The 21,740-nt window shown below is 41.1% G+C and overlaps 1 protein-coding gene across 2 annotated transcripts; it reads right to left on the bottom strand.

Annotated features, from left to right (window-relative positions):
• Positions 1 to 18,236: 18,236 nt before the first annotated feature.
• LOC115729461 lies at positions 18,237 to 20,666 on the bottom strand. 2 transcript variants are annotated; one of them, XM_030660046.2, is made up of 3 exons: positions 20,598 to 20,666; positions 19,104 to 19,218; positions 18,237 to 18,992 (listed from the first exon to the last, which is right to left on the bottom strand). In XM_030660046.2, the coding sequence occupies exons 1-3, from the start codon at positions 20,623 to 20,625 to the stop codon at positions 18,722 to 18,724; spliced, it is 414 nt and encodes a 137-aa protein (XP_030515906.1). In that variant the 5' UTR covers positions 20,626 to 20,666; the 3' UTR covers positions 18,237 to 18,721. The 2 variants fall into 2 exon arrangements, with proteins under 2 accessions (XP_030515906.1, XP_030515905.2); XM_030660045.2 differs by having other exon boundaries at positions 18,239 to 18,992; positions 19,104 to 20,533; positions 20,590 to 20,664.
• Between the last annotated feature and the right edge of the window lie 1,074 nt (positions 20,667 to 21,740).

Below are 21,740 nucleotides of genomic sequence, written 5' to 3'. Positions count from 1 at the left end.
AATAATTTCCATAGTTTTCCTTCCTGTTCGCCTCTAGCAATCACTATAGATCCACGGGTTGGCTTGCATGAATACTTGTCGATGGTGAAAGTAATGCCAGCATCTGCCATAGTTCCCATAGAAATAAGATTCCCGATAAGACCAGGAATATGCATCACATTTGGAAGATTCTTGACTATCCCATCTTTCATCTTCAGCTTCACCTTTCCGCGACCAACAATATCAAGCATCATATCATCTCCCATCCATACTGTAACTCCTTAATATGGTTCATAATAGCAAAACCAATCTCGATGAGGCATCATGTAGACAGATGCTCCAGTATCAATTATTCATGCATTGCGGTCAACCCGAGATGAGTTACAAATGAGATATGTATCTCCTGCACTATTGTCATCATCCTTCTCTATACTAGACAATGGCACCTCATCTCGCTTCCCCGGACCTACACTCTTGCTTCTACAATCCTTCTTCAAGTGTCCAGCTTTTCCGCACTTCCAACACTTAATTTCTAATAAATCTCGGCTTTTAGATCTTCTTCTAGACTTATTCTTGCCAACAAATCTAGATTTGGATCTTTCACCGTTCCTTCCTCTTACGAAAAGAGCCTCATTCGTTGCATTATCAGAACCTACTTTCCTCATATCCTCATACAATAAAGCAGATACAATGTTCTCAAAGGACAGCGCACTAACACCAGTCTTGATCAAAACAATTATATATTCTCATGAATTTGATGGTGAACACAGCAAAGTACATGCTTTATTTTCCTTATCCATATTAACATCAATAGACGCAAGCTGCCCACGTAAAGTATTAAACTTGTTTAAGTGTGCAGAAAAAGAATCACCTTCACTCATCCGAAGGTTGTACAGTCACTTCCGTAGAAATGAATAACCTGTTCACGAGCGACTTGCTCTGATAAATGCTTCTCAACTTAGTCTAGAGATCCTTCGCCGTCTTCTCAGAGGTCACGTTCACCAAGACATTATCAACGAGACATAGCTAGATGAGGTTTCGTGCCTTCCGATCGTTGCTAATCCATGTCTTCAATTGATTTGATGCAGATGCAATCTCTTCCTCCTTTGCCTTCTCCTTGGTAATCTCCTCGGGTTTATCTTCTTCCATCACGTACCACGGATCTCCGTCCACGAGCAAAGCCTCCATCTTCAATTTCCATAACTCGAAACCCCAATTCATTAGGATTTCCCTAATGGCGAACTTCTCCACTTCAATTCACGATTGACCAGCCGATATATTCCCAAGATTCAATTTTTCGGATCTCTCTTCACCAAGAAAAAAAATCCTAACCTCAAACTTGAGCTTTGAGTTACAATCCGGAGATTTTATCATGGTTCACCCTTGAACTAGGACTACATCCGGAAGAGGGTTCCACTATATCAGCACCTCACACATCTCGTTACATCACTAAGTTGCAAGCAAAAAAGAGTATATATAGCAATAGCTATTCATGAGCTCAAGCTAAAACTACTAATATAAAATTACGGGCTTAAATCGTAAAAGCCCTTTGATATGGAGAATGGAGCACGGAGTGAGACCCACGTGCTTTCCTATCACAGAGGAGTATGAACCATACCCCAACAATTCACATGTTTTTTATCCGAGGGCATGCACATGTTTATATTGTTTTGTCAAGATGTGAATTATTAATGTTTTCCTTGATGGGCTGTAACTTTGGCTGTATCGATCACATGCATTCTCCCGTCAGATTTCAAAATTTTCTTCTCTCTGTTATTTTATTATTATTTTTTTATAATAAAAAAAGGAAATATCTAGAGCAGCTACCCATGTGCACTTTGTCTTTTAATTATTGATTTATATATAAATATGAGCCATTTCATAAGAGTTTCATGGCTTCAAACACTTGAGATGTAATTCTCGGGCACATGTCGCAGTTGATTGTCATAGCCAAAAGCTCCTCTTGGATGCTCTTCATGAAAAACACACACTTCTTATATGTTGGAAAATTGCCCAAAAGGACTTTAACTTATTGCAATTGTGTTAATTCAGTCCTAAATTTTTATTTTGGCCAACTAAGTCCTAAACCTTTTACAATTGTGTTGATTTACTCCACTTTGCCGACCAGCGCTGACATAGCGTCGTCGGCGCCGGCGTAGACAATTTTAAATAATATTTATAATTTAATTTTTTTTCCCTTCCAACTGCTATCGCGGCCGATGAGGATCGCCGTAGCTCGTCTGCCACTAGGTGAGATCTTGGACGAGACCGCCTCGCCCGGATCTAGGTAAGGCTAGCCTCACCAAGGCCTCACCGGCCCCCGGTGAAGGCGTACCTAGCCTTGTCTAGGTTGGGTGAGCCTCGGCAAGGCCGGTCGGAGGCTGCGGAATCCTCAACGGAGCTCACCGGCCACAATAGTAGTAGGAAGGGAAAAAAAGGAAAAATAAAAGTAAGAACATCCAAATAAATATTATAAAAAAATTATTCACGTCAATGCTAGCGACGCCACGTCAGCGCTGACCGACAAAGTGGACTGAATATACACAATTGCAAAAGGTTTAGGACTTAGGTAGTAAAAAAAAATATTTTGGACTAAATTGACATAATTGCAATGGGTTTAGGACTTTTTTTTTTTTTAATTCTCCCATATAGAAAAGAGTTAATCCAAAATCAGCAACTTCCTTGAACTAGAAATCCAACTTCAACTATGATCTATTCATAGTATGAAACCTACTTAAATTGAATTTCCTCGATAACTTCAAATTCGAGACATATTTTCAACACTTCTAGCGAACATATTTGTCCAAAAAGTTAGCATCTATCGAAAAGAAATTCCAAAATTGCTTAGTGACAACTTTTCAAGAGCTCAAGAGCACAGTCAAGATTAAATGTAATCAGGCCTATGCAATGCGAAATGTCGACTTGAAAGGTCATGCCTTCAAGCAACACTTATATTATTGTACGACTACTTTAAGTAGTTTCATAAAATTATACGAACGCAAATTACACCAGAGAAGGATTATATTTATATAAAAAGATGGAAATATGATTTTTCGTCAGATTCTACGTAACAGAGTCGACAATGCACAACTATTGTGCCCTATTTTCACGGACACAGAGTATAAACAACGGACAAGTTTCTTATTTCTTCGGTCCTCGATGGTGCTTACCTTGTACAGTATAATCCAGCAAAAGGAAAATTGCCACAAAAGCTCCTCGGAGTAAAATAAACCAATAAAATTTTCACTTATTGGTGTCCCAATTGTTCATTTTATAGGCGCCTCTTATTTAGATGTAGACCTCAACTTGTCTGGAATCTTTTCAGCAGTTAAGAAATTGTTCATATTTTCTATGCTTATTGAACAGCTTAACTACATTACAAGTATTAAAACATGTTTACGATACTCACTTTAGTGCCAAAACTTTCAAAACAATCACTTAAGTACCAATTCTTTTGAAAAAAGATCATTTCGGTGCTAAAATTTTCAGAACGATCACATAGTGCCAAATTTTTTTAAAAGTGCTCATTTTAGTGCCAACTCCAGCGAGCCACGTTAGCTCAAATTGGAGTTGGCACTGAAGTAAGCATTTTCCAAAAAGTTTAAGTGATTATTTTGAAAGTTTTTGCATTAAAGTAAGCGCCGTATATAAGTTTTGACACTTTTAGTGTACTTTAGCCCTTATTGAACTCGTCATGTCCTCAGAAAATGAGTTGAAATAGACCTCTAAATGGGTACCATGGATACAATTTTGTTTTATCCCCACTCACTGATTTTGATATTTTAAGTAGCCATCTTCTGGTTAAGAAAGGAATCAGGGAGCATGTGCATGTCCCTATTGTTTTATCAAGATGTGAATTGTTTTTGTTTTATGTAGCCATCTTCTGCATCCATGCCATTGCCATCGGTGTCCCCTAATAGAGGAACAAGGACTAGGAGGTGGAGTTCACGTGGCACGTGCTTTCATGTCCTTGGAAAATGAATCATGAAATAGACGTCTAAATGCGTACTATGGATACAATTTTGACACTTTTAGTGTACTTTAGCACCAATGTGGTGCCCATTTCATTCAAAAACATTGAGTTTATTTCAATCTAAACCGATAACAGAGAAAATCATGGCTTGAAGACTCGACCAAACATGGAACATTATCAGCTGAAAAGTCTCTGCAACACCAACTTGAGCTAATCACAGATGCTTCACGCATGCCTCAACTCCACAAGATCACCTCATCCTTCTCTTGATATATCACAAACAACACAACGAGAACACTCCCATGGCGGACTTTTCTTTTGTGGGCATTTGCAAGGACAACGAAACTCACAAATTAAGCTAAGGATGACGCCGATTCCTCATCGATGGCCTTCTTAGCAGTCTCGAGATCCTCGTCGAAGAACATGTCCCAGTGGCCATCCCACTTGATGAAGAACTCCGTGTCCTCGTGATACTTTACCCTGTGCACATCCCCGCCGGGCGTGAACAAGTAATCCCCGACCACCAAGTCGTACCTCCCCTTCTTGGTCACGTTCCACACGCACTTCTTGCCTTCCAGCACCACCGAATAGAGGAACAAGGACTAGGAGGTGGAGTTCACGTGGCACGTGCTATCATTACTGCAAAGAGTTTTTAAGGATTCTTCAATGACACTGGAGTCATGTTTTTTCGTATGTGCGATCGAGACAAATCTCCCATGTATCCTTTACCATTAATTGGTCGACTGTAAATTGCAACATTTGTCAAATCTTAAGACCAAAACATAGGCATGGATTGTTCCACTGTAAATTCCAACTTCTGTCAAATCTTTGATGTTTTGTACTGAACTTAAAACTACGTAAACATTTGATAGTGTGATTCACGAGGAAGCAGGTGCATGTTTAGATCATTTTGTCAAGATATGATTTATTTATGTTTTTCTCACTGCATTGATCAAGTGCATTCATCTGCCAGATCTGAAAATAATTCTGCCTTTTCTTTTATCTTCTTTTCTTTTCTTTCAGCGATGTACAAGTGCCTACTATTGATGACAAGTGTAAACATCTAATTATCTCAACCCATTTTTCACTAGAATTAAAGGCATGACGATCTTTCAATTAACATCTAAACAGATATATGAAAAAGATAAATTAAGAACTTTCTTTACATAATATTTGTCGATAAATAATGCTTACTATTTAGCAAATAAATATCTCATATTATCTTTTCTTTTTCAATCTTTTGGACATATAAATTTTTACTACTCAAAGCATTTCCTCTTTGCAAAATTTTTATACAGTGATATTGCTTCCTTAAATTGATAGCACAAGGTTTTATTTCAGAGACTGAGTTTGGTGATGGTTTTATGTTGTGGAAGTTCGAATTGCTATTTGTCCTAAGTTAACATGGCAAGTGATTGGTACTGTCTTTTTCTCATACCTCGGGGTCGTGTGTGTTGGAGTTGGAGAATACTTCGGGGACTCTTGTTTCTCATATCCGGCACGTCCACGTGAGCTTAGGGAAACTAAAGTATGAACTGACGACATATGAACCATGCGCATGAAATACGGGGGTTCGGGAGCAACGACCCCAGAAAAAGGGTCCCATTGCCCGGTCAGCGGGCGAGCCCATTTGTTGTGGAATCAAAGGGGTTTGGATAGGTTTAGGTTTTGGACCCATTTTTAGGTTATATATATATATATATATATATATATATTGTGCTTGTATGTGAGATCATTGCAACGAGTTGTGCAGCTGTAAACCTAAATAATAGTGAAATCTTTTTGCAAGACGTAGTACTATTCTGGGGTGAATTTGGGCAAACCGTGCTTCATTTATTTTTCTATTATTTGTGTGATTATTCTGATGCGGATTAGGATACAACACATCAGTGTGGCTGTTATGTTTGACTTCAATATTTATTGACTTCTCTCTGGCTAGAGACTTCTCTTGCTGTGATTTTAAGCAACCATCTTTTGTTTAAGGATGTTAAATCAGGGGGCATGTGCATGTTTGACATTGTTATGTCAACATGTGAATTATTTAGAGACAAGATGTTAGTGGTTGAATAGAGGCGCAAGGACTATGAGGTGGAGTTCACGTGGCACGTGCTATCATTATTGCACAGAATTTTTAAGGATTCTCTAATGACTCTGGAGTTAAGTTTTTTCTTATGCGCGATCCAATCTAGAGACCAATCTCTCTCTTCCGATGCACCACTTGCCCTTGACCACTTTACCATTGACTAAACATAAATGACGGGGGACAAACGAAATCTCCTAGCTCCTATTCTTAAGACCAAAATAATGTAGCAAATATAGGCATGGATTGCTCCACTGTAAATTGCAACATTTGTCAAACTTAAAACTACCCAAATGTATGATACCTGTTGACACTGAAAATTGGCCTGGGCCGTCGGATTGTGACATGGCCCACAGGAATAATACAATGATTAAGGGCCCACAGTGAAATACATGTTGGCGGCCGAAAGCATGGCAAGCTGATGCTCGAATGAGCAGACCGTAGGTGACACCACGGGGTCGGTACGACACACCGACAAAACAAGCATAGTGGGTAAAGTAGCATTATAAATCATCCAAAGGATAAAAGGAGTAGTTGCCGCAGCCAGTACGAGAATTTGGGGATAGAATGCATAAGAGTAACTGCAACCAACTGTTATACTTGTTCTAGGCTATAAATAATCGAAGACGACTCTTTGTACAGGACTTTTCAATTGAATAAACAATCACTAACAATCATATTTTGCTCTGCAATTTATCTTATTTCCCTTTACCTTTTGTCACACTTACCTTTATCACACAATTTATCTTTTCAGTCATTTACTTTACTTCCTATCATAAATCGCCACAAAAACAAATTAATCATCAAATTCGAAAGCTCTACACGTTTGGTGAAGGATATTTCGTTGTAGGCATTTATGGAAAACCACCTTTTTGAAAAGCTTGGTTAGACCAATTGTGATTCGACTGAGGAAGTTGAAACTATACTATATGCAAATTAAAAGAGAAATGATTTAAATATATTTGGGAGGGACTAAGGTTAGTCACCGATATGCTATGCAATTAATCCTAGATGACTAGTGAAAATTCAGGTGTCAACAAGCTTGTATTCAAAATGTGCGTGCTCAACCAATAAGATCAACTCATATTCAAGATCGATGAGCCTTTCATCGATCTGTCCGAGAATTTCATTGATAAATTTTGTCATAAATACTTTGTCATCTCCCATGCATTTGAAGCTTGCAGGACACTTTGGAACCACCACAAGCATGGATAGCTCCTAGTTTCTGTGTGCTTTAATGATTCTTAGTTTCTAGATTAGAACTTAATCTTCTGTTCTTATGTTTTCTTTAAAAAGTTATCAAGTTTCTATACAAAAACAAATGAATTTGATCGATAAACTTGTCTAGTACAATTTATTTGAACCTCGAAGAGTTCATATCACTTAAAAACCTAGAAAAATTTCTACTCCGTCCTTGAAGAGTCAAAGTTTTTCAAAGTCTACATCCTTGAAGATTATCGGCCATCAATCTAGAAGAATTGATGCCATTTCATCTGCCTTGGAGTTTGATCATCAAAAAAAAAAAAAAAAAACTGTCTTGGTGGCCTGGAAGAGCAACCACCGAAGTTCCATTTTTTTTTTTTTTCATTTTGTCCATTCATGAATCGTCCACTTCATCCCATCATCAAAGATCCCACAGTGCTTATCTTAGAAATTTCAAAACATGAAAGTTGTATATTCAAGAGTCCTCAAACTATTGGCTTTTGAATCAGGTCATTCCAATCTGAATCAACAAAGTTATGACCATTTTTCCAAACTCGAACAAAATTGAAATTTCTACGCATTAGGTGACGGAGTTGCCGTGCATATAAGTCACTCTATTCTATTGTTTGAGTAGTTGATCCAGGACCACATTGATTCTAGACCTAGACTATGGCGGCTCTGATACCACGTGTAAGCGGCGAAAACAGCACCCCAAGATCTTTAGAGCCAGAATTTAGAACACCGTAATGGAGAAGAAGAGATTTACACACCTTATTTGAAATCCATCGTTCATGATGTGGAATAGCAACAATCTAGGACTCAAGTGCTTCTCCTCTATTCTCGTCTGTATCACTGGCTCATTGAGACTATCTCAAGATCTTCAGAGCCAAAATTTAGAACACGGTCATTTTCTGATGCCTCATGTCACGTGGTTGTTAAGAGCTGGTGATAAATAAGAACACAAGTTTTTAAAGTCTGTATTGAGTCAGGTCCAGACCAGAATCCGCTTGTTATGATACTGAGTAGCCATCTTTTGGTTAAGCAAGGAATCAGGGAGCATGTGCATGTTAACATTGTTTTGTCAAGATGTGAATTATTTTTATCTTCCTCGAGGCTCTAACTTCGGATGTATCGATGCCATCGATCACGTGCATTCTCCCGCAAGATTTAACGGAGCACATGATTTGTACCGTCTTTTTCTCATGCCTCGTGTCGTCGTGCGGTTGTTTCGGTTGACTTCAGTATTTATAGACTTTTACATTGACTTCTCTCCAGCCAGAGATTGCGCTTGTTATGATTTTAAGCGACCATGTTCTTTCATTTAAGGATGTGAATTATTTATACGTCGATTTCGGCTTCTATCCATTTGCAAGTTGACTTCGTTGCTGGATTTGAAATTTTTCTTCTCTCTTTTGTTCAAGAGTGGCTAACCATGTGCGCTTAGCTTCGTTACTTACACATGATAGAAGATTCCCGCCCATTAGCTTGGTAATTATAAGTAACGTTGTTCGACCTTGACGCTTTCGCTTTCTTCGACGCTTTTGCCGGCCAACGATCTCACATCACAGATGGCAACCGAACCGGGTGCAGATTCAGCAAATCCCACTGATGCTGAAGCACCTGCCGGTACAGCCCCCGAGCCCGCAATCTCAGACCAAACTGGTTCGTTGACAGGTTTTCATTTTCAAAATTCTGGATTCTAGAGTGACTGTTTATGCTTTTGGCCCCCTAAATTGAACGAACATATAAGTTTGAGAAAGGCTATTTGCACTGACTCTGGTTTTCTTCCCTATATCATTGATGATGTTACTGTAAACGTGGACTCCGACTCAGAAACTGATCCTTCACACATCGTTCGATCACACATCATTGATGATTACAGTAATTCTGGTCTTCTTCCCCCATATTTTTGAAGATGTTCGTGTGGACGTGTCGCACTCAGAAACGGATCATTCACAAATCTTATTAAAACCAACTTCTCCACCTCCACTAATGCCAGGTATGCCATTGCCAAGCGAACCGTTCCCTTTTTTTTTTTTTTTCTGTTAATTAAGTAGGATTCATTTGAGTTGTTCAAACTAAGTTGATATTTGTTGCCCCAATTATTCTACATAAATAAATTTGTTAATGACTTGCCAAATGTTTTCATTATCGCAGCACAACAAGAAATAGTTGAAGATGGTCACTATTATCGACCACTGTTGCAAGCTGTGCTGGAGGGTGATTGGGCGGCCGCTCATGGATTCTTCGAACGAGATACAACCTCGAAGACCGCTATAATTACAAGCGAATCACGGACCGTGCTACATATTGTTGACACCTAAATTTTGACTAAACTTTTCAATCATTTTTGCATAGAAAATTAGAGCTAATCTTTTAGTTCTAGACAAAAATAATTAATTCATTTTTCATTCATGCATTGCATCAGCATTTATTTGGATCGGTGGTGCGAGATGGAGCTTAATTTGTCGGGCGATTTGGACTTAAACTGATGGGCAAATTTTTTAGCAATTCATGGACATATGTGCTGAAAATTTAAAACTATTTTGGAGCTTATATTTTAGGAAAAAGGCTTTATTTAAAATGCCAATTATTTGGAAAAAGCCTAATTAAGCTCACAATTGACATGAAAAATCGACTAGCCCATCTATATGGCTAGGCCAAAATTTTCAGCTCATTCAAGGATCAATTTGTGCAATTACACCCTTGGGGACTTAATTTAAGTTATATCTTGAACCCGGGTTTATTTGACAAAAATTAAGAAACTTTAGGCACTTGATTTGGAACACTTTTATCTATAAATACAAGTGTTATGCCTAGGGTTGGGGAGGCCACTTCATTGTAATACACGGCCATAGGGGGCGACTCAATTCAATAAGCGACATTGAGGTCCCAAAGAAGAGAAGCACACGGCCAAAGGGAGGTGGAGAAGATTCTGATAGAGAAAGACATCTCGTTTTCTTTTGGCAGATTATTCCAAGTCTGCAGAATAGAGAAGAGCATGACACATGCTGAGAAGGATTCGGACGCCAAAGGAGCAATCGCCGATATTGTTCTCGATTGTCTCTCGCATCCTGGCGTTCCCTCGATTCTAACGAGACCATCTCGGTGAAGGCAAATTTCCATCGACGCAGCCACAAGTTTCCGCGAGGCCATCGGATTAAGGCGAATCATCATCACAATTTGTTTCGTTGTTAAACTCTTGAGCCCGAGCCTTTCTAGGCTTAATCTCCACGCGAAGACCAAGGCAGTCATCGAACTAAACCAAAAGGGGTTCCGAGTTCTTCAGCTTCTTTTATTTTGGCATGCTTTTATTATGCTTTTCCTTTATGAGGAATCGTGTATAAGGGACATCACTTATGCCCAGCAGTTTTGAGTCAAAGCTCATAATATTATAAACGTTAATCTGATTCCCTTCCAAATTTTTCAGATAAATTTCAGATTTGCCCAAGCACTCAGTGAGTTCCTTTTGGATTCCAAGATAATGCATGAGTTCGTGGTTTCTCCATCCTCTGTCAGGTTGTGCACAACTTTGAAGTCCTCGTCATCGGTGAGCGAACCGTGATCGTGTGCCCTGCCAAGTCCTCAGCTGAGTATCACTGCTGTTGCGAGAAGTCTAGTCATGAACCTCCATGTGTCGAGACGAGGCCGCTGTTCCGAGTTCCACACACCGAAAGCAATTTGTTCCTACGCTTCGAGCCTCGCAAGGATGATGTTCTTGGCCATTTGTGGAATCTCAAAGCTTCGTTGAATTAAGCCCCACGACGATGCCGCTTGGCACGCCGAGTCGATCACCAAATTGAGCGTTTACCTTGCTCAGTCCGAGCGATACTTCCGCAGTTGTTTGCATGCTTGATGAAAAGGTTGGTTTGGTCTAGTTTCGTTTGCAAGTTTTATTGATGCGGCGGTAACTCCCAAGTCCTTTTTTTTCATAAATTCTTTACATGTACTCACGTTTCCTTGGTCACTTGTCAATCACCCATAATGCGGCATGCTCGAAAACTCATGCAAGAACTCTCTCGGACATTATGGGATGAATGAAAGATCACATTTAGTCAACACTGCAGAGGAGGAGGACGTGCACGGAACCTGGGTTGTTTGACACTAAGCCATTGACATGAATCCGCACCAAGAGCCATTGTGAACACTCTTTTGTCCGCAAAAGTTGTCGTCCACCATATCTGCAAGCTTCTCGACGATCCAAGTTCGAATTTTGGAAAGCCAATCTCAAGATAAGTCAAAGTTCTAATTTTTTTTTTTTATATCAAGGTTATCTTGCTTTTCATAATCTGAACTTGTTTGAATTGCTCGATTATCTACAAGGATTCCTCTTGCCTAAACTTGAGTTATCTAAAATTTTGAGCAAATCTTGTGGATAAAGTACATATCTTTGAATGGAACTTTTAGATATATTTGTTGGATTTTAGATATATCTCATGACTTGGTTTTCGAGTAAATCTAAATCCCGAACGTTATCTTGAAAAGATTGCACATGTCTTTTGGAATATTCGGATTATCTTATATCCGAATTTGAAATCTTTTTGGAAATCCTAAGCATGTCATAACTCTTGCAGATAAGATTGCCTTGAACTAGAGTTATCTCTTTCTAACTTGGGAATTATCTGAAATACTTTCAAAATCTCAAAAGATAATCTCTCGAATTTTTAAAGATGGGAATCCTTTTCGGATAAAGCAAGATTACCTACCAATCTCAACATCCGCATGTGATTTTCGAAATTCATAGGTGATTTGGTGTTTATTTTATTTTGTATTGTAATATCTAATCATTTGATTATCTGTTTTTGATTTGTTATAAAATTTGCATATCTTTAAACAAACATGCCCATAATATACGCTCCCTATGTGCCTAGACCCTTCAGAAAAATTAAATCAACGCCTTAGCCACGATCTCGTGGAATGGGATGTGATTTAGTACAGAAATTCGTGTTACGCCCTTTGGCAAGAAGGGACGTTGTTTTTCTATACACATATCCACATACCGGCTCGAATCCTCGAGGATATAGCGGATAAAATCTCGCTCTAGCCCGGATCTTTGGGAATGAGAGGATTTTCGGAAAAATCGAAAATTAAAAGATATATTATGGGCATTTTTGTTTATTTTTGTTCAGATTTTTGATTGCTTTTGTTTTCTTTTATTGCCGAAAATACCAAAAAAAAATCATCCTCCGAGCGCTTAATATATGGTCCTCATGTAACATTTTTCCAATTAATCATCAAATTCACACCGATCAATCGGAAAGGCTTTTTCATGAAATTGGTACCGAAAGGGCGTTAATTTTTAATTAACGTAACCAAGTCCCCGAACCCAATCTCTCCGGTTCGTAGAGATAAAATAGTTCTCCCGCTATTTTATATAGGTTTCTAATCAACCTACCTAAAATGATTAGTGGCGGCTCCAATTGAATTTTTTCGTGAATAAACTTAAGTTGTGATTCGGTAGGACTTGGGAGGGTCCGAATTAGGTTAGTTGGTTTAATTGACCCGATAATCCGTTAGCCCGATTTTAGGTCGCGACACATATAGCAGCCATGAGCGCCCAAGATCGGTTTGTCGAGAACCCGGTCGAGCTCTTGTCTCCGGAGGACCTTGAAGTGGCTGATGGCAAAAAGTGCACAGCCATCCACTACGCCGCCTTGGGCGGAAGAATAAGGATGGTCAAGGCATTAGCCAGAAAGAATCCAAAGTTGACACATATTCTAGATGGTCAGCAATTCGTTCTCCTGCGGCGATCTGCGGAATATGGTGCTCTGTCTAAGGAGGTCCTTTGGTTCCCGGCCATGAACATAAAAGACGACGGTCGATGTGACCCTTTTTCTAATGTTCAATCGATTGGTGCCATCATTTATCTTGCCTATGCTGGTCACCTTGGTAAGATCACACAAACTTGTTTCATGTCCATTCTTCTGCTCTTTTTCCTTATTAACTTTCTCGGTAAATTCGGGCGGATGTCCGTCTCTATTTGCTGCACAGGTATCCTCACTTAGCTGGGCACAAACGATCACTATTGAGAGCATTGTCTCGTATGCCGTCTCACTTTCTTAGAGGAGCTAGGCTCAACCTCCGGGAAAGATTGCTATACAAAGGTCAGCACATCTACCCATTTTCTTCTCAGCATGCATTTGATAAGATCATATCTGTTCACCGGCTCTTTTCTCCATCTGAAGGTGTTCCGGTGGACTTGAACTCCACACCATGTGAAGATCCAAGGATATCGGGGCCACCAACTACAATGGTTCAAGGTGGGCCGTCACTCTATGTGTTTGTAGGATCTTACTCTAATAAAATTTGAATATTACAGAAGATAAGGATACTCTTTAGTACTTCTATATTAAAGTGCGAGGTATATGGCTGTGACGCCTGGGAAATTCCGACTTTGTAAATTTGCCCGAATTCAATAAAAAGGAAGAAATTGAATTTAGTCGGCGCAAATTTTTAGATCGCAAGGACATAAGTGACGATTTTTGGACGGGTCCCGAAATGTCGTTCGATTTCGATTAGGTCTCGAAATCGTGGTCACCGCGACTTAGGATTTTAATCCTCGCGCCTAGCCTTTTCCCGGACCGACCCTAGCCCGTAGAAATCCAAATTTATTTTCTACCGATTGAGCCAAAAATCCGATCACTCCCGAGTTATCGAATTACCACTTTGCCTCACCAATAATGCATGTGAGACAAAATTTATTCAAATCCAAGTGGGCCCCATTTTTTCTCTTCCACCAATCACCCTTACACATGCCCACTTATTCACTCTCCTCCCCCTTCTCTCTTGTCAACCCACCCCCCCTCCATCTTTTCACGTCACGTCCCCCTCCTTTCAATCAACTTCTCTCTCCCTCTCTCTTTGTTGACCGCACGAGCCCCCTCTTCCTTCTTCTTCCTCTTCCTTCTTCTTCCTCTTCTTCCTTTCCTTCTCTAGTCTTCCGTTTTGCGACGCCCCCTCCCCGGACCCAAAGCCACGGCTCCGCCAGCCACCACCGCACCGCCTCGCTACCGTCGCATCACCACGCCATCCCGACCGCCGCTTCACCTCCTCCGTCATCGGTCGCCGCTCGCCGAGCTCGGCCCCCTGGAGTCGCAAGGACCCGCATTCCCGGCGCCCAAGGCCGTAGCTCGCCGCCTCGTCACCCTCGTCTCTCTCCCGAGCCAACCTCACCCGCCACCCGGTCGCGCTACCGCCGTTGCCGCACCGCCAGCCCGTTGTACCGCCACAGCTGCCTCAAGCCACGAGATCCGAGGACCCGAGACCTCACCCGACGCCGACCCGAGCCCCTCGCCTCGGCCTCCGTTGCTCCTCGCGCAAGACCCACTAGATCCGGGTGTCCCGACCGCCGGAATCGCAGCCCCGCCGTCGTCCCGAGAGCGTGAAGCCAAGATTTTCCGTTTGGATGAACAGTGTCGTGAACGTTGTTCGGGTGAACAATAACTGGATGAACAGTGTTCTTGAACAGTGACGGGGTGAACAGTGCTCGTGAATAGTAACCGACGTGAATAGTGCCGCCGGCCGGCCGTGAACAGTAACTCCGGCGGTGAACAGTAATTTTCGACACCGGTCTCAAAGTTCGTGCCGAGGAATTTTCAAGGATCGCCGATAATCGTTGTGGGCTGGGCCAAGTTCGTGTCACCGCCGCTCGAGTTGAGACCGCCCGAGCTAGTTAAAATTGTGAGTTGACCCTAATACTTGGTTAGGACGCTAATTGCGCCTAGAATTAGTTAGCTAGTCAAGAGGGCATTTAGGTAGATTTGATTATGGTCGGATTAGTTAGAAACCCGGTTTAGGGTAAATAACCGTAATCGATTAAATTAGAATTGTCTGTGGCTAATTGTTGTTAAATGAATTTGACTGTATGTTGTGATTTGATCGCGAGCGAGAGATAGGTTAAGGACGAGCGATCGATTGGCGACTATAAATCAAATCGGTTAATTAATGACTCTGGCACGAAATTGAGCCTTTATGTGGCCTAATTGAATTGATGACTTTGTTTGGGTGGATCGCCCTGTTGAAATGTTGATTTGAGCACCCTAAATGCTCGTTGAGTGAATTGGTGTTTATTTGGGAATTAATTGTCCCGTGTGCCTTTGCAGCGTCTATTTGGTAGTCTGCATATGCATATGACCGTGTGCAAGATCAAAGATATATTTTAGCATGAAAATGGCCTTGGGTCGAGTCTTTGAGCACGTCTGTGTGAGCATCGTGCCTAAATCAAAGAGAACAAATTGATTGATGTGTCGGGTGTGCTGTATGGTCATATGAAGGAACGATGATGGGTTTTCTTGGCAAATTCGTACTGTACACATTGTGCCATTTTTATGGAACCACATGACTTGCTAGAAGCACGATAATTCATGCCACGTATGGTACGTACGGTTTGAAGGGATTATCGGATGCCGGTCGCAGCTTGTGATGGACAGAAGCCCCGTGTAGGGATGCCTACTTGCCGTGCCGTGCGGGGTGCACTGGATACACTGCTTGTAGTAGCCGTTGCCGAGAGAGAAAAGGAACGTAGCTCGGTCTCGCCGGAAGAATGCGAGATCGCATTAATTGTGAGAGTCGATCATGCCGATCGCGTGGATCCTCATCACCGTGGCGCTAAGGGCGCGATCATCGTTAATAAATGGACTTGTGTGGTGTCCAAGGCATACTTGTGAGTGTGATGCATGTTCGGTTGGTTGTCCGATGTGGCTGTTGAGTGGAGTCAAACATTGCATTATGTGTGGGTGAAGGCTGGTAAGTATGCATGTGGGTGATTATTGCCATGTGATATGATGGCTGGATATATGTCTATATCGTAATTTTTATAATCCTTGTGTTTAGGAGATTCTGGTGAATCGGTGTCCTAACCGAGCTTAGGCTTGATTCACTGAGATTTATATCTCACCCCGTTGTGGGAACCACTTTCAGGTCCCAAGTGATGGAGCTTTGCGGATACCAAGGCCAGGTTGAGAGTAGTCTTTTGGAGTAGATGAAAAGTTAACCTTATCTGACCTAGTAACCTTTTGAGGTCTTAGTGAGCCGCCCTGAAGTATGGGGTTGTATATATTTACGTAGCTCGGTAGGGTTAAGACTCATCAGCCGTCTTGTAACCGTACATGTTACCTTTTGATTATTTGCCTTGGTTTGTATCTCCCGCTATGCTATCCCCGCTCGTTTCTATGTTGTCCGGGAGTAAACCGTTTCCGCATGCGTATATAATTGAAAGGTCGATAACGCGCCTGGGACGTTATCCTTCGTGACCTCGTGGCGATTTGGTAGGGATGTCGCGGGCTCGAGAGTCGGGGCGTGACATCCCCGCCCAAGGTGGTATCAGAGCAAGGTCGCCTTGATCCATCCGGTCATTGGCCCGGAGTAATAAGGAGCGATGGGATATGAGATAGTTAATTGGACTTTTATCGCTATGCATGTGATTGTTATTGTATATTAAGTTTTGGGGTCGCCTTCTAACCGCGTTTTGCTTTGGGGTAAGCAGAACTCCGCATCATTTCTACATAATGAGCGGGCGCGGTAGAAGAGCACCTCGAGCACCCCGAAGGAGGCCTTTGAGGCCGGTAGATGAGATCGCCGATGTTGGAGCAGGACCTCCCGTTGCACCTCCCGCAGCTGGTGCGGCTCGGCAAGAGCCGATTATGGCTGAGGATATGCAAGCTTTAGGTGCTATGGGGGAGTTGATAGGGTAGCGGATAAGGGATCAAAATGCCGCCGCCGCCGCTGCTGTTGGAGCCCCACCCGTAGTTCCACCTGTAATTCCGCCGGCGGATGTGCCACCCGTGGCTGTAGTTGAGGATCGTAGGGCTCAAAAGATGGTGGAACAGTTTCTCAAGTTGAAGCCACCGCAGTTCACTGGAAGTGGAGACCCCGAAGCGGCCACCCAATGGATTGAAGGATTGGAGAAAGTGTTCAACTTGCTTAGATGCTCGAATGAGGATAAGGTGGTCCTGGCCATTTATCAACTAGAGGGTAACGCCATTACTTGGTGGAGAGCTGTCAAGGATAGAGTTTTCCCGGAAGGTACGGTCCCGTGTAGGGATACCTTTGTGGAGGCTTTTAATAACAAGTATTTCTCGAGGACAGCTAGAGAGTAGAAGATGGCTGAGTTCTTCCGCCTCCGTCAAAATCGGATGACTGTCGATCAGTATGAAGCCAAGTTCTCGGAATTGTCTAAGTATGCCCCGAGATTGATTGAGGACCCCGAGGATAGGGCTAGAAGGTTCGGGGATGGACTGAAGCCCGAGATTAAGAGTATTCTAGCCTAAGTAGCACCGAGACCGATACGCGACACGCAATACAACACGACACGATACGCCGACACGCCATTTCTCAAAAATAAAAAATTCCAACACGTCGGGGACACGTTATATTAAATATATATTTTTAAATATAAAAATAATAAACAAAACCAAAACATGTGTCATATGCACAAATTTGAATCATAGAGGGCGAGCTTCTACGTATGTCAGCAATTTGATATGCTCGGGAATTGTAACAAGAAATGGCTAGAAAAAAAAATGGTTATAGAGATTGTCCAACCTTCGACCTTAGTTCACATCCAGTAAAGTTACAGAAACTTAGTCCAAAAACAAATAAAGTTTACATAGAGAACCATATGAATCAAAGTCTGCCAACATCCAAAGAGCCATATGAATCAAAGTCTCACAAAGCTTCAAATCTTTAGGCACAATTTTTACTGCTTCCACGTCTTCCTTGGCAAAAAATGGGTATGAGCCCGCATGAGAGAAGACAACTTTTTTCACAAAACGATAAGACACAACCTCTTTGAAAACCGTCAGAAAAGCATATTTTCATCTAATCGCACACAAATTTTCTCAAATCGAAAAAACAGGCGGTGTGATCCGACCAAAAACACTTTAAAACATTAACTTCAACACACCGAGCTTTAAGTCTAGAAAATAATAGTTCAAGCATTTCCTTCATTTTGTCCTCTGTTCAACAAGATCACCAAAAACATATAAACAGAAAGCATTGCAAAAGGAGATAACATGAAATCCTCCAAGAATCCTAAAGACATCTCTTCAAATTGACAATGTTGGCTTTCACAAGAGCAACATGAAAATCAAAAAGCCAATGGGTGACTCACCAGTTCTTTTGAGAGGCATTTCTACTACACTTTGTGAAGAAATGCTCTCAAGAAGTCATTCTTCCACATCTACATTATCCACTTCTTCTGAAAAAACAGCAAACTCAATCTCCGGCTCATCAAGTGAAAGACATGCAACTTCAAGCACCCCGACATCTTCAAATGTGTCAGATGCATCTCCGCCAATATTCCACATCTTGGTCTCTCCTTCTACATATTGTGGGCTTTTTTTTTTATAGAAGACGAAGATTGCTATGAATGAAAACCAAATCTTCTGCACGTTTTGGGGTCATCTTATTTCTTTTTACCGAATTCACAAAGGAGTAAGTACTCCAATTCCTCTCGGCACATGATGAAGAAGAAGGTTGTGCAAGAACTAGGCAATGCTTTGAAGCATAGGTGCACATGCACCATGAATAACCCACCAAGCCTTAGGGTCCATAGCATACCGATTATGAATGGAATCAAATTCTCTAAAATCTCCACTTTTGCATGCAAAATCCACATATTCTAAATTCACCTTGTTGCGCTCATCCAAGTTAGGAAAGTATTTCCTAAGACATTTTTGTCTTTCTTGGTTCATCTCTTTATCCTTGTATGTAGAAACTCGAGTGGGCTCTTCATTGAGCCATTGATCACTATAGTACCTATAAAATACAAGTAGAAAATCATAATAAGTAAGATGAGTATTACATTATCATGTTAAAGAAAAGATAACAATTAACAAAGTAATAATCTCACACAATTTTAGAACTCACCTAGGATTCAAGGCATGTGCCAAGCAATGAAGTGGAGTGTTGTTTTTAGTCCAACGATCCACAAGAATTGTACGAACCACCTCATAAAATGAAGACTCCTCATCTAGCCTTTTCACTTCTTGCTCATATATAGCTTTTTTCACTTTAACAATCATTGAATCCCACATATCATAAACTAAGTGAAGACAAGGCTTGTCGGTGTTATAAATTCTAAGCATGTCATAAATAGGAGCCGTGAAAGAAAATATATAATCAATTGAATCCCACCAAAAATCATCCAACACCTTGTTCTTGACAAACTTAGCTCTTCCTTGATTATCATCTCGATAAATATTCCATTTATCACAAATAACCATGCTTTGAAGGCAACATTTGATTAACTTGAACCTTTTAAGCATCACAATCATTGAAGCAAAACGAGTATCCGCCACGAAAAGCAACTTCAAGTTAACAAACTCATTGTATATTGCGAGTCTCATTGAATGGTTCATGATGAAATGTTTGATACGCATAACATCTGCAATAATGTCCGAAATCCAACTACATTCCTCATAAACTAAGTGATTATTCTCCACATTCTTTGCGGCACAAATGTTCTTCAAAGCTAGATTTAGGGTATGTACCACACAAGGTGTCCAAACAATGGATGGAAATTCTTGCTCTATGAGTTGTCCCGCGGCCTTACAATTTGAAGCATTATCTGTAATAACTTGGACAACATTCACATGCCCAATTTTATTGATAACTTCCTTCAATAAGTTAAAAATGAAATGCATATCCTTTGTTTCTCCCGAACAATCAACTGATTTTATAAACATAGCCTCTCCATCCGACACCGCCATAAAATTAATAAGTGGCATCCTTTGTGAGTCACTCCATCCATCACTCACAATACTTACACCCTTCTCCCTCCACATATTTCTAATAAGTGCACACAACCTATCAATGTTTTCCTTCTCTTTTTGCAGCAAAGTGGTCCTCAACAAATTATATTTTGGAGGTACATAACCCGCAATATTATGATTAGCGGCATAAGTGAAAGCAGATTGAAAGTAAGGATTTCTTGCAAGGTTAAATGACAAGCTCTCCGAATAGAACATCCTAACAATCTCACAATCCAAACGTTTCCGTTGAGTCATATTGAATGCCTTTTCAATTGATCCTTCACCACTCCCACTTCCAATTTTCCTTTTTTTGGGGTCAAATGATGAATTCATCCCACTACCACCACTAATTGAAAAGCTAGAAGGAGGCAAAGGTACATTTTTAGGCGCCTTACTCTTCAATCTGGAATTGACCTCTTGCTCTAATCTTTCCATCTCCAAAAGATCCTTTTTCTGTACTTTTTCGCATTTTGCAATTCCTTTTCCACTTATCTTCAACAAATGGGCCCTCACTCTCGTGTATGAACTCTTGTCGTCTTTTCCACAGAATTTACATTTCCAAGACAAATTTCCCCCTGCCTCGCTAGGATTACCTAACTTAGTAACATACCTCCATAGCGGGTTATTCGAATCTTCATCGCTAGATGCAGGTGGTGGAACACTACTATCCATGCTTGAAGTCATTCTACAAAAAACATAATTACAAAATATCAAGAACTATGCATATAACATATAAAATCATCCAACAAGCAAAACCGGTGGAGCAACATTGTAATAAACATGACCCTCACACAAGAAATCTCTTTTGAAGTAACTCTCGAGATACTATAAACAAAGTTGTGACAAAAGGAGTATACAGTTGATTATGCACAGTGAGCACCGAGATGAGAAAAGCCAACTTGGACTTGAATCGGACATAGAATTTCTCACCAAGTGACTAGCACAAGTACCCGAACAGGGCTTGAATGAAATTGCACACACAAGACAGAGAACTTGACCACACCCTCATTGCTATAATCCCCTTGATCTACGGAACTTTCAAAAAGAAAAGGAGGAAATAGAACAACCCTACCCTCGTGAAATTCATTTGAATCATCCCCTTATTAAAAAGGCAATAGGAAAACCTAAATTCAGGAAATTTCATGGATTTCGGCTTCCTGTTCATGTCACACTTCATGAAGCAATACAACTTTGGTCTCTGAGGACCGGTAACTTCAAACCCATGCCCCAAGAATCACAACAGAGCTCCCATATCAACAAAGCCAACCAGAAAAATAGAGCCTTTAGAAGCTTTTCGAATTAAACCGGTCAATCAATTCCCACATAATCTATTTTCACAATCAACTCAACACAAATATGCAAGAACCGGTGAGAGAGAGAAGATGGTAACCTGTTCGGAGAGTGATTTGGCCAAGAAATCGGGACAGAGCTCGGAGTCGCACTCGGGTGAAGACTGACTAGTCGATCGGCGATGATTGCGTTACGAGGGAGACGACCGAGTTTGAGCGAGCGATGGATCAGCGTTAACGAGGGAGATGATTGAGTTTGAGCGAGCGTCGAACGATCGAGATGGGAGAGGGACTCAGAGAGAGGAAGAGGGAGAAGCGAAGACACGATTTGTGAATCTATGATATTAGGGTTTCAAACTTCCAAATATTACGTTTTTTTTTTTTTTATGGACTCCGCGTGTCCGACTCGTTGGATACGCGTGTCGGCAGCGTGTCCCGTGCATTGACCGAGTGTCGAAATCCCG

Source organism: Rhodamnia argentea, chromosome 4 (assembly GCF_020921035.1).
Source record: "Rhodamnia argentea isolate NSW1041297 chromosome 4, ASM2092103v1, whole genome shotgun sequence".
NCBI lineage: Eukaryota > Viridiplantae > Streptophyta > Magnoliopsida > Myrtales > Myrtaceae > Rhodamnia > Rhodamnia argentea.
The sequence above is the reverse complement of the archived record's forward strand: the minus strand, read 5'-3'. Positions and strand labels throughout refer to the sequence as shown.